The 14447-nt window shown below is 47.3% G+C and overlaps 1 protein-coding gene across 2 annotated transcripts in view; it reads left to right on the top strand.

Moving 5' to 3' along the window:
* The window catches only part of PODNL1 (podocan like 1), a 173291-nt gene that overhangs the window by 47512 nt on the left and 111332 nt on the right, over positions 1–14447 (top strand). For both annotated transcript variants that reach the window (XM_085600486.1, XM_085600487.1), the window contains exons 4-6: positions 10181–10245; positions 12593–12702; positions 12805–12961. In XM_085600486.1, the coding sequence (XP_085456612.1) occupies positions 10181–10245; positions 12593–12702; positions 12805–12961 (332 nt within the window). The remainder of the gene's footprint in view (positions 1–10180; positions 10246–12592; positions 12703–12804; positions 12962–14447) is intronic.

A 14447-nucleotide genomic window follows, 5' to 3' on the forward strand; every position in this document is an offset into this window, starting at 1 on the left:
ACTTCACTCTGCCCCATCTTTACAAGCGTCCCTCTCTACAACACAGCCCGACCTCACCACAGATGCTAATACAGCTGCCCACAGGTTCTCCACCTGGATAATAAACTCAGTAGACCCCCTGGCCCCCACAAAGACATTTTCCAAAAGGCAGAAAAAGCCCTCAGATCCCTGGTTCTCTGACAAACTAAGAAACTAGAAACAAATCTGTAGAAGGAAGGAGAGGCGATGGAGACTGAATTATGACCCAACCGATAAAACACAATACATGCAATCTCTGGCCGACTACAAGAAACTGATTCTAGAAGAAAAAAGCAAATACTTCACTACAAAAATTTCAAAGAACTCGTATAAGGAGCTGTTTTCTACAGTGAAAAGCCTAGGTAAACTACCAGAGCCTCCTAGGGTGGAAAATAGCGCCGAGTTCTGCAACTTATTGGCCCAATTCTTTAGGGACAAAGTGGAGGCAGTGTACAAAGTACTTAGGGAATATGGCAACACCACAATGGGGAGGCTCACAGCAGGCACAGCACCCACCCCACCTCACCTGCTGAACTCCTTTTCCCCACCACCCATAGAGCAGATCATCTAGGTGGTTAAGTCCTCCAAATCTGGGGCCCCACTAGATCCCTGCCCTCCGAAAATACTGCACCTGGTTCCTGAAACTGTCAGCGAGCAATTTAGTGTAATTTTCAAAGAGATAATTTGCTCAGCCATCTTACCAGATGCCTGGAAAATAGCGTAAATTCTGCCATTTCTGAAGAAACCTGATCTCGACCCAGCTGACCCCAGCAGCTATAGACCCATCTCGAGACTACCCTTTCCAGCGAAAGTGCTGGAAAAAATTCTAAATACGCAACTTACAACATTTATCTTCTCCGCGGAACTTCTGGACCCATCGCAATACGGGTTCCGGGAGGGACATAGTACAAAGACAGTATTGGTTATGGCTACTGAAAAGCTGAGATCAATTCTGGATGATGGGGGGAAGGCCGCCCTGATTTTACTAGTTCTTTCGGCGGCCTTTGACATGGTGAGCCATGCCATCTTAGTCAACAGTCTTTCAGAATTAGGAATCAGAGGCACAGCCCTCAAACTGCTGTTCTCTTTCCTTCCTGATAGGGCTCAATCGGTAGAGGCCGGAGCCTTTTCCTCAGAACAGTTCACACTCCCGTGTGGGGTGCCACAGGGCTCGGCTTTAAGCCCTACGCTGTTCAATCTATATGTTTCCCCTCTGGCTAAAATCATCAGGAAGTTCGGCTTCTCAGTGGTCTCATATGCTGATGATACCCAGCTAGTAGTATCAATCTCCAGCAACATTGAAGAGACAGCAGATTGTTTCAATCGCTGTATGACTGAGGTCCATCAGTGGATGAATCAGAACTGCCTGAAATTGAATGGGGGAAGACAGAGGTTCTCCTGTTTGGCATAGATACCTCATTTTAGACACCTAGATGGTGACCTTCCAGTTTGGGAGACCTTCCAGTCCCTGTGCAAAAGGCAAAAAGTCTAGACATTATCTTTTACAATAAATTGACCTTCAAAAACCACCTCTTCAATCTTCTTCATCCTAAAGATGATCAGGAAAATTTGCCCCTTCATTCCTCCTGAATCCTTAAGAATCCTGGTGACTGCACTAGCCTTGTCCAGACTGGACTACGGGAATGCGCTGTACTTAGGGATCCAAACGCAGCACCTTCAAAAGCTGCAGCGTCTTCAAAACGCGGCTGCCAGTCTGCTGCTGGATATCCCGAAATTTCAGCCAGTCTCGCACAAGTTGAGAACCTTGCACTGTCTTCCAGTGGCCAAGATGATCACATTCAAATCCCAAGCCTAGTGTTTAAGGCAATCCATGGGTCTGTACCTCACTATCTGAAGAGCCGTCTGAACTGGTACATACCTCCTAGAAATCTATGGTCTGCTCACTGCAAACTTCTACAAACACCCAGGTTCAAGAGAGCTCGCTGGGGTGGAAGAAGTTTCCTGGTCGGGACTGTTAAAACTTGGAACATGCTCCCAGCCGGGATAAAAAACAGCCCTACACTTTTGGTTTTCAGAAAAGCACTAAAAACATGGCTCTTCGTCAACTAATCCTCGCACACCCAGTCTTAGTGGCAACGTTGCTGTATTTCAGGATATTAGAGCATAGACGCCTCCGGGCAGTTGTGCGCTTTATAAATGCTCAAATCTACGCCACTCCACTGTATGCCACTCTAATCTACTCCACTCCATTCTGTATCACTCTACGCCACTCCACTCTACACTACTCTACACCATTCTACTTTATGTCACTCCATCCCACATAGTGCCACTCTACTCTATGCCACTCCAGGCCAATCTACGCTGCTCTGCTCTATGCCACTCTACTCTACACCACTCCGCTCTACACCACTCTGCTCTACACCACTCTGCTCTACCCCATTTTATGCCACTCCACGCCACTTTACTCAGGTCCACCCCAACTTACTCTAAACCACCCAAGTCTACACCTCACCTCTTTACTCCACTTTACTCTATGCCACTCTATTCCACACTGTAACACACTATTCCACACAGTGACACTCTATGACACTTCACATCACTCTACTCAACTCTATAACACTTATCTTTAAACCACTTGACTCTGCCACTCCACTTTACTCTACGCCACTCTACTTCAATCCACCCCACTCTATGTTACTCTAATCTATGCGATTCCATTCTGTACCAATCTACTCTACGCCATTCTACTCTATGCCAGTCTACGCCGCACCACTATGCTACTCCACACAGTGCCACTCCATTGAACGTCATTCTACTCTACACCACTCCAGTGTGCATCACATTACTCCACCCCACTCTATGCCTCTCTACCCCACTCCACTCTACACCAATCCACATCACTACTGTATGCCGCTATACTCTGTGCTACTCCATTACACATAATGCCACTCTACTCTACTCTACACCACTCCATTCCATACAATGCCACCTTATGCCACTCTACGCTGCTCTACACTATGCCACTCTATTCTACACCACTCTACACTGCTGTACTTCACCCCACTCTACTCTGCTCTACTGTACTCCACCCCACTCTATGCCACTCTACTCTAAGCTACTCCACGTCCCTCTACTCCATTTTACTCTACGCCACTCCACACAATGCCACTCTGCCAATCTGTTCCACACAATGGCACACTAAGCTTCTCTACGCCACTGTACTCTAGGACGCTCTACTCTATACCATTCTACGCAATTCCACACCACTCTATGCCACGCTATGTCACTCTTCTCTACGTCACTCTATGCCACACCACTGTATACCACTTTGCTCTACACCACTTACTCTACGGTACTCCACTCCATTCTATGCCAGTCTATGCCCGTCTACTCCACACAATGCAACTCTACGACACTCTATGCCACTGTTCTGTTCATCACTATTCTACGCCACTACTCTATGCCACTTTACACTACCCCACTCTACTGTGCGCCACTCTATGCTACTCCACTCTACCACTCTCTATGTCACTCTGCTGCACATCACCCTACTCCAAGCCACTCTACTCCACTCTACACCTCTGCATTATGCTACTCTGCTGTACGCCACTCCAATCTATGCCATTCCATTCCATTCTACGTCATTCCATGCCACTCTAATCCACTCCACTGTATGCCGCTCTACTCTGTCACTCCTTTCTTTGCCCCTCCAATCTACTCTACAATGCTCTACTCTTTGCCACAGTACTCTACGCCAATCCACTGTACAGCACTCTACTCCACTTAACCCCACTCTAAGTCACTATACACTATGCCACTCCAGTTTACACCACTCTACTCTATGCCACTCCATTCCACACAATGCCACTCTGCTCTATGCCACTCTATGCTGCTCCACTCTGCCATTCTACTCTACACCACTCCACTCTACACCACTTCATGACACTCCACGCAACTCTACTCCACCACACTCTATGCCGCTATACTTAAGCCACACCACTCCACTCTGCACTACTTACTCTACTCCACTGTACACTATGCCACTCTACTGTACGCCACTCCATTCCACACACAATGCCACTCTAGTCTACGCCACTCTACTCTGTGCAACTTGATTCCACACATAGCCACTCTACACCTCTCTACTCCACTTTACTTTACACCTCGCCACTCTACTCCACTCTGCTCTACACCGCTCTCTCCTACTCTGTGCCACTCCACTCTATACCAATCTACTCTACGCCACTCTAGCTACGTCCCTCCACTCTATGCCACTCCACACAATACCACTATACAAGACTCTACACCACTGCACTGTACGTCACTATACTCTCGGCCTTTCTACGTCACTCTACTCCATGGCACTCTGCTCCATGTCACTCTACTCTACCCCACTCTACTCCAGTCTCTACTCTAAGCCACTCCATTCCTCTCTACGCCACTCTACTCTATTCTACGTCACTCTACTCTACACCACGCCACACCACGCCACTCCACTCCTTTCTACGCCACTTCACTCTACTCTACGCTACTCTTCTCTACGCCACTTTATGCCACTCCAGTCTACTTCATTCCACTGCACCTCACTGTATGCCACTCTGCTCTACTCCCTCCACTTTAAACCACTCCACACCAATCTACTCAATGCCACTCTGCTTCACCCCACTGTATGCCACTCTACTTTACGCCACTCTACTCTACGTCACTCCACTGTAAACCAATTAATTCTACACCAATCAACTCTATACCACTCTTCTCCACTCTATGCCACTCCAGCCAAACACAATGCCATGCTATGGGACTCTACACCACTCCACTCCACTGTACTTAACTGTACTCTATGCCACTCTACTCTGTGCCACCCTACATTATGCTACTCTTTTATACGCCACTATCCCCATCCTACTATATGCCACTCCACCCTATTCCACTCTAACCTAAGCCACTCCACTCTATGCCAATCTACACCATGTCACTCTACTCCATTCTCCTCTATGCCACTCTACTCTACACTATGCCACTAACCTTTAGTTATGCTGCTCAGCAGCCATGCTTCTGTAGAACATGACTAAAAGACATTGGGAAAGCCAATAGCTTTCACATAGACGATACCTATTGCCTTTGGCCATTCTTGTTTGTAATCCATGTTATGTCCACAGGGTAGGCTAGACTGAAGAGGAAATACATTATAAAATACCCCATGTCGTGTGCTCGGACTAACCACCTTCCCTGGTCTCTATATCTACTGCTCCTCCTGAAATATTATATGCGACCAGAAAAATACCACTCATATTGAATATTACCTGCACTGGTCCCATGCCCGAGGCATCTGGTGTTTGGTAGGAGGGGTAATTGAGTTTTTTGGCTTGCACCACAGAGTTGGTAAAGTTGGAATATGTGATAAGAACCCACATGATATACACTCTTATTTAGAGTTTGGCGTATGGGATACTCCGTCACATCCCGTCTGCCATATTACCAGTGCATTATACCGTATGCAATACGGTGGATGGGATCTCCACCACATTTCGATTGAGTATCCCGCCTTCCAAATTCTAACTAATGCCGTTAGTGTCGTAGTCAGTTAACCAACCTTCCAAAGCCTTAGTGGCACAATCCACAAAATCAGACCAGTCCTGTGTCTGTGTCTTCTGGGTGTCTCTGAACAACAACCTATATTGCTCAGTGGTTAAGCCAAACCCATCTATCAGAGCACTCTTCAGGACTTTGTAATTGTTTGCATCCTCATCACTGACGGTGAGGAGCTTGTCTCTACCTTTGTCAGAAAAGGAGAGCCACAAGATAGCTGCCCACTGACTTTGGGGTACCTGCTGTACTTTGCAGGCCCTCTCCAAAGCAGTCATCCATTTGTGGATGTCATCCCCATTCTGATATGGGGGGACTATCTTGCTTAGGTTTCTATGGTCATAAGACCTATCCCTATCTCTAGGAATGTTGCTGCCACCAGTGGGTTCTGACCCACACAATTTTTGCTCTCTAGCCAGAGCAAGCTTCTCTTTGGCAAGGGCAATTTCTTCCCTCTGAATCCTCAGATTAGCTTCCCTCATCCTGGCTTTATGCTCCTTTCTCTCAGGTGAAGTCATTCCCCTGTGAGAGGAAGCATTAGAGATGCTAGAGACATGGGAGTGGATGGATTCCCTTGAAGGGGATCTGTCCCTCCTGCTTCTCTGTGAAAGCCTACTTGGGGGTCTGTATGGGGGGACCCCATGCAAACTCCCATGTAAACTTAGGTTAGCCTGGCTAAGTCTTCCTACTTGGCCCTGGCTGTCTACCTCTTCCTCTGAAGTCCCATCTGACTCATCTGTGGTGGGTAGACCCTTATCTACAGCTATGGCACCATCCCTGGCAGCTCTTTCAGCATCATAGGCCTCCAGAAGCTCCACTAGCTGTCTAAGGGTAGGGTTTGCACCCTGTTTTATTCCTCTGGAGGTACACAATTGTCTCATCTCCTGGAATGTTAAGGTATCATACCTAGAGGGGGTCTTCTGCAGACCTGCCCCTCCTGAGAGAGCATCTACTTGATCTTCTCCCAGAGGCATGATCTAGTGAGGGTGTGGTGTGTGCACCTACCTACACTAGTTGTTTCTACTAAACCTCTCTAGTAGTTGTAGTCAGGGTGTGTTACTCCCTTCAACCTACCACTACTAAGTCCAGTAGGACTTAAGTATTATAAACTATGTTATATGTACCTAGACAATATCTGTGTGATCTTTCAATTTAGTATCTCAAGATTACAATGGTATTACAACAGCAAGCTCAGATCCCAACCGCTGCTCACCAATGTGAGAAGTTGGCCTGATGTATGATGTCACTAGTTATAGTGTACACCTTATATCAGTCCAAATACCCTTATGGTGATTGGTTGTAAAGTCAACCTTATAGACCAGCTATCCTAGTGGTAGCATGGACAAGAGCAGTCTTAGGCTAAACTCTGAATGGCATGTGAAGCCAGCTGTGATACCATATATAATCCCTTGAATACCAAATGAAAGGACACCACAACAGATATATATATAAAATAAAGTGTATTTATTCTAAGCAAACCCTCAGCACTCTTTATGAGTTTAGAGGTAAGTACAACACAGTCTTATTAATGCATACAGTAAGTCACACAGGTAAGTAATACAGTTAGGCCCTAGGGGCCACGCAAACCATATACTAAAGAAGTGGTATAAGCACCACTGTCACGGAAATAGAATAGGCCTAGGCCTAGGGAATCGCTGGGGCTACACTACACTAGCGTTAGTTAGGAAGTGGGAGGCCCACGGGATTCGTGTGCAGAGTGGAAACACTCACGCGTAATGCGTAAAAGTCAATAGCAATGTTACAGTTTAGAAATAGATAGATTTAGGACACTTCCGGAGTAGCTAGGAAGTTGAGACTTGAAAACTAGACACTAGGATAGTCACTATCCTGATGAGCACCGGAGTACCCAAGTTACCTAGCCCACAGGCTGCGGGTGCATAGGGGTGAAGATGCGTCGTTTTCGTCGTCGACTCCTATGGATGCCTGAAGAAAGATGCTGACAGGCAGTCAGGAGAGAGTGTCCGGTGGATCCCAAGCCTGGGATCAAGAAGAGAAGAAACCTGCAAGCAGAGGGGACAGAGTCAAGGTCACTAGCCAGTGACCACGTGGAACCAGGAAGGAACCAGGCGATGTCGTGAAGAGTTGCAGGTGAAGGTGAAGCTTGTCGCTGCAGCCAGGAGGACCAGGAAGCGTCGAGGACGACCAGGACCAGGAGGCGAGCTGTCCCACGAAGGCTCTTGCTGTCGGCGGCGTCGAAGTTGGACTAGGACTCACCAAGCCTTGGCAAGCGGAACCCACGAAGAACAAAGGACTTGCTTCTGGTGCAGACCAGGAAGGTCTGGGGTGCTTCTTCTTTGCAGAGAAGCGGGAGCCAGTCTGGAGGAGCCAAACCAGCGCAGAAGATTTCAGGGAGCGTCGTCACAAAGGCCACTAGCCAGCGGGCAAGCAACCGGACAGACGCGGCAAGCAGGAAAATGCTGAAGGGCCCCACGCAGGACTCGTGGAGTGTGGGGGGCTGGTCTTCGGTGCAGATGGTGCTTGGGGTTGGGGCTTCTCAATCCCCGGTGCACAACTTCGAGGGTACCTCAGAAGCTGCGCTGTAAGTTACTAGCCACTTTTCCCAGGTAGCCGGTCCCACGTCGCTCGTCGCCTCCACGGATCTCAGCTCTGCTGCAGATGTGGATGAGGGTCGGAGAAGTCTGGAAATCAAGGCTCTGGTCGGGCTCTGCAGTCGGTTCCTCGTCGAACGTTTCACAAAGCAAAGGGTAGTCTCTTGATGGTGCCTGTTTGCACAGGGTAGCCACTCCTTGGCTACAAGGGAGATTCTTCAGTCTTCTTCTTTCGTCGAATGTCGAAGGTCCAGAGTTTCTGTTCAGTTTTGCAGGTTCAGGATAATCTAAAGTCTTGAGGCCCAACTCCCACTCTTATACTAATCTGGGGGGCTGGGATACCTGCTAGGTCACGCCTTATGGGTGGGACCTGGGAGGGGGTGGTTACACCCACTTCCCTTTGTCCAGTTTCGCGCCAGAGCTGGGGCTGGAGTGCCCCAGCGCCGGTTTGAACTGGACTATGCAAGGAACACCTTGTGTGCCCCAGGCATGTCTCATTCCTTTCAGCCCACCCTGCCCCAATACACTAAAGGCTGTCTGGGGAGGTGCTAGCACCTCCCCAAGCAGGAAACCTATTGTCCAGGCCTCCCTGGCTGGGATCACTCCCAGCTGCAGGAGGTCAGACTTGTGTCGTGGCAGCAGCATCCATTTTGTGATGCTGAGGCTTTGGTCAGAGGCTAACAGTTGAAGTATGATTTTAACATGTCTTTCCCTCTAGAAGGGGGGAATAATATTCTCATGTCCAGAAATGGCATGGGGGTATTATTCCAAAGTGTTAGACACCTTACACGACATGTTTTGATACAGCCCAACCATAGTTACCATAACCGTTAAAGATTATAAGGCACTTTAAGAGTATATGGTAGGCTATATCATAGAACAGCTATAAGGACATGGTTCCGAAAGCTGCAGACAGGCTCAGCTCATGCTAGAGCACCATCTCACATGTTACCAAGCACTCTGCCTCCAGGATTGTTAAGGCCTGCCATAGGAGTGATTGATAGGTACACATGTGTCTACATATAAGGTAGGTATAGGAATACTACACCTAAGCAAGGGGTGATTACACGACCTTGCCCCAGCTGAGTGATCAGCCAGTTGTGTCTGATTGGAAGGCCAGACCAGGGGTGGCATAATACATGCTGCAGCCCCTGGGAGGCCTAGGGTACACCTATGCCCTGGGTACCTAGGGTACACTGTACAGGGTCCAATAAGGTGATCCTTACCAATTGGTTATGTACCTAGGGTACATGGAGTCCATTTTACAGAGAGAGCAGACAGCCTGAGACCCTGAATGGCAGGATCTCAGGCCAACTAAGTCGAAAAACCAGCTAGACACTAGGCAAAAAGTTGGGGGTAACCATAGTCAGATATCCACCTTCCTACAGTACTATTTATCTCCTGGACGAGGGGGCTTATTTACCCTTTGGCGGGCAGTACTCAGTCCCGCCAGGTCAGAGGAGGAATGTATTCTGTTGAGCAGAGCATATCCCACTGCTAAGTCTATGGCGACTCCTCTGAAAGCACTAACGTTCTGCTGTGCAGACACCATGTTCAATGTACCCGCACATCAAACATTGTTTGTTTATTAGTAACAAGCTCCCAAAGCAGGAGTTAATTCTTTTAGAGCATGAATGGGACTGAAACGCTTAGAATTTATTTCCAGCGCCTGGGGAGGGGGAGGAGAGTGGTCATTGATTCTACTTCCTTTGTGGGGCTACCAGGCTTTCAGCTGGTGGTCCTATACAGGAACAATAAGAAATCCGAACACCCGCTATCAATAGGGCGGATGGTCTGATGTCCATTTAGGGACTGTCCGATGTCTGACGGGCTGTTGGCAAAGGTTTCTCCTAGAAGGGCCAACAGATGGAGCCTCTGCTGGCAGAAACATGGCGGTTCCTCTGACTCTAAACAGATTAATGAACCACAAGTTTAAGAGGCTGGGTACTTCAACACATTTGTGGCTGAGTACCCTGCCTGCCAAATTCTAAATATGCCCCAAAATCTGCTTCTTTGTCTAATTGTTCTGTCTTCTCCACCCTCAGGTCTCCCAAACGAAGAGTTCCAGTTGCTTGAGAACTTGCAGTATATTTATTTGGCCAATAATAAGGTATGTAAGCAAATCCCCCAGCTGTACTTGTCAGCGCTCTAAGGGTGAATTTGTACAGGCAGAAAGACAGCCCAGACCAGACCCAAGCTGCACCTAAGGGTGTGCAGAGTGTGTGCAGCCAGACACCCAGGAACAGGTTCCAGTTTCACATGTGGGTGCTCAGCCACTTTTTACAGCCAGATGCTTAGGACCCGGCTCAGTTGCACCCATGGGTGGTCACAGACTTTACAACCAAGCACCCAGGGCCGGGTCAAGGCTGCACCGATAGGGATACAGATTATGTACTGCAGACACCAAGACCATGCCCAAGCTGCACCCAAAGGTATGTAAATTGGGGGAGAGGAGTTAGCCTAATGGCTAGGGCAGTCGACCTCGAATCTGGATAACTGGGTTCGAGTCTCGGCAATGACGCTGAACATCCTGTGATTCTGGGTAAATCACTTAATCTCTAAAGTACTAGAACCAACAAACCAATGGCTCTCAAGAAGACAGCCTCCCCAGAGCTGGGCTGTATGTGTGCTATATCTCCCCTGAAGCCCTCTAAGAAACCTAGTGTTTCTTGCTTTTCTTTTAGTCCTTGCACTGTTCTCAGATTCTCTGTATTGTTCTGGTACATCTTACATTGTTCTCAGCACTGCCTACTTTGTTTTCAGATTCTCAGCATTGTTGTTTCCAGTATTTGTTGACCTGCTCCCAGTATTTCCTGTGTTGTATTCTATGCATTCTTCCCATTATTCCTTTCATTGTTCCCAATAATTGAACAACCTTGTTCCCAGCATTCTTTGCATTGTTCCCTATATACCTTGCAATGCTCCCACTATTCCCTACATTCTTCACAGTATTCCAAGCAGTTACCAACATCCCCTTCATTTTCCAAGTTTTTTTTAAATTTGTCTCAGTATTCTTCAAATTATTGCAGTATTCCTTAAACTGTTCCCAGTATCCTGAGCATTGATATCAGTATGCACCATATTCTTCCCAGTATTAATTTAATTGTTTATAGCATACTCTGCATTGTTCCCAGTTTTTGTGGTTGCATTGCGTCCAGTATTCCTACTTTGTTCAGTATTCCTTTCATTCACCCCAGTATTTCTACATAGTTCAGAGTATTCCATGCAATGTTCCTAACATTTCTTTCTTTGTTCCCAATATTCATAAACATATTCCCACTATTCCTTAGATTATTAGATATATTCGTTGCATTGCTCCACATTGTTCTCAGCATTCATACATTATTGTTCAGAATTTCTGTACTGTTCCCCATATTCCACCCACTGCTCCTAGTATTCTGTGCTTTGTTCCCAACATTCCTTGCATTTCTCCCAGTGTTGCTTACTTCGCTCCCAGTATTCTCTGCATTGTTCCCAGCGTTCCTTGCATTTTTCCCAGTGTTGCTTACTTCGCAGTATTCTCTGCATTGTTCCCAGTGTTCCTTGCATTATTCCCAGTGTTGCTTACTTCGCACCCAGTATTCTCTGCATTGTTCCCAGTGTTCCTTGCATTGTTCCCAGTGTTGCTTACTTCGCACCCAGCATTGTTCCCAGCATTTTTTGCATCGTTCCCAGTGTTGCTTACTTTGCACCCAGTATTTTCTGCATTGTTTTTTAGCGTTTCTTGCACTTCTCAGTATTCTCTGCATTGTTCCCAGTGCTCCTTGCATTGTTCCCAGTGTTGCTTACTTCGCACCCAGTATTCTCTGCATTGTTCCCAGTATTGCTTACTTCGCACCCAGTATTCTCTGCATTGGTCCCAGCATCTCCTGCATTGTTCCCAGTGTTGCTTACTTCGCACCCAGTATTCTCAGCATTGTTCCCAGCATTTCTTGCATTGTTCCCAGTGTTGCTTACTTCGCACCCAGTATTCTCTGCATTGTTCCCAGTGTTCCTTTAATTGTTCCCAGTGTTGCTTATGTTGCACCCAGTATTCTCTGCATTGTTCCCAGCATTTTTTGCATTGTTCCCAGTGTTGCTTACTTTGCACCCAGTATTTTCTGCATTGTTCCCAGTGTTGCTTACTTCGCACCCAGTATTTTCTGCGTTGTTTCCAGCATTCCCTGCATTTTTCCCAGTGTTGCTTACTTCGCACCTAGTATTCTCTGCATTGTTCCCAGTGTTGCTTACTTCACACTCAGTATTCTCTGCTTTCTTCCCAGCATACCTTGCATTGTTCCCAGTGTTGCATATTTCGCACCCACTGTTCTCTGCTTTGTTCCCAGTTGTCTCTACATTGTTCCCAACATTCCTTGCATTGTTCCCAGTGTTGCTTACTTCACACCCAGCATTCTCTGCATTGTTCCCAGCATTCTTTGCTTTACAATGCTCACCATTTATTCCACCCTGCTGTGCAGCTTACAGTTGCCCCCAGGTTCCTACCCAGCACACTACAAATTGCAGACCTTGCCGCCAATATGCTGACGAAGATCTACCCGCTGACCCTGGGGCAGAAGCCTTTCCTGAGGTAAACAGGTTGTTCATTGGGGGGTGATAGCTATGGGGAGTCTGCGACGTTTGAACCCCTACATGAGGCGCTGATGAGATTCTCTGTTTTTGGGTATTGTAGGTCTGTGTATTTACACAACAACCAGCTAAGCGATGAAGGATTGCCCTCCAATGCATTCAATGGCTCGGAGTATATTAACACGCTTATCCTCTCCAACAACCATCTGAGCCAAGTGCCTTCCAACATGCCACGCGCGCTCATTCGGCTGCATCTACAGGTGGGACAACGCTGCCTGGGCCTTGACATGTAGACCAGATTTACCTCATGCCAGGGAAGAAGATGGGGGTGCTTGGAAAGAGCGGTGAGGGTGGTACGCTGGGTGAAGTAAAAAACTCAGGAGATGTGGAGAGGTGGGAGATAGTAATGTTTGGCACCTACTAGGGGTAGTAAGGAAGGCTGTGCTTAAATTAGTCAAGAACACTGTAGAGACCTGTTTGTTGAATTGAAAAAGCCAAATCCTTGCATATGTAACAGAACAGGGCTAATGGGTGCCTCTGGTATCTTGAAGGACAAGGCATCCTACAGAACTAGGTCAATGAGTGCCCAACACTCTCAATGGAACAAAGCCAACTAGTGTCCGGCACACTCAAAAGAGCAAGGCCAATGCGATTGAGAAATCTAGTGTGTGTCTGAAGCATCAAACAGAACAAGAGGAAAGTGCCCAATAGAACAGGTCAGTGGTTCTTGAGGCATCCAATTGAACAAAGCCAGTAAGTGCCTGATGCATGCAGTAGAACATGGTTAACAGCTTCGGCATCTAGCAGAATAGAGCGCATGAGTACCCAACACACATTCACAAGGCTAAAGAGCTCGATGGGTCAACAGAATCAGAGGCGCCCTTTACATTATGGGCATCAATCGCCAGAAGCAACTAACAGAGGATCACCTTACTTACCTTTTCTAACAATCTTTCTGGTGGATATCCTATTCACTGGCTACCTGCACATACCTCTTGGAGGGGGAGATGAGACTGACAAGAATACCAGGAATCTAGTCCTGCATAAAGCTAACTTAGAACCTTATTGACCCAATTCCCAATTTTGCAAGAGCACTCCTCGGCCTGGGGAGGTGAGTTGCAGGTAGCGAGAGTATCCACCAGTAAGATATTTAGAGAAGGCAAGTAACTTGTTCTTCTCATGGTTATTTTTACCTGCAGATTCTCACCTCAGTATTCAGTATCAAAGCAGCACTCCAAAGGAGGTTGGTCTGAGGAGCTGATCAAACCAAGAACCATTGCAGGACAATGTCAGAACCCCTTTTGGAGGGCCACGGGGCAAGCAGGAGATACTGGGCCCACTTGTGGAGGTTGAGGACTATTACTTCTGATGTCCCAGGGTCAAGCATACTACCGGTCCTGAGCAACTGGGCCAAGTACCCCTTCAGCACTTGACTCTCAGTAGTAGCATGGGTTGAGCACTCCAAGGCTTATCGAGGGGGAGGTATATGCGGGGGGGGGGGGGTACAAAGACTTAAAACTCTAAATAAGTTCTATAGCAGCAATAAATGATTGTCCAGTCAAATACTTGCTTTTATGAAAAAAGTATTTATATACAAAAACAAGGTAAAATACGGGATACACAAACAATACACAGTCCCCTGAGGTCAGGGCTCTAGTGTCCAGTAGGCAGGCCCCTGAGTCCCATTTCCCTCTCACTAATTGTAGTGGCTATTCCCCATTCACAAGGCGACATTCAGGGCTAGCA

This window comes from Triturus cristatus, chromosome 4_2 (genome assembly GCF_964204655.1).
Source record: "Triturus cristatus chromosome 4_2, aTriCri1.1, whole genome shotgun sequence".
NCBI lineage: Eukaryota > Metazoa > Chordata > Amphibia > Caudata > Salamandridae > Triturus > Triturus cristatus.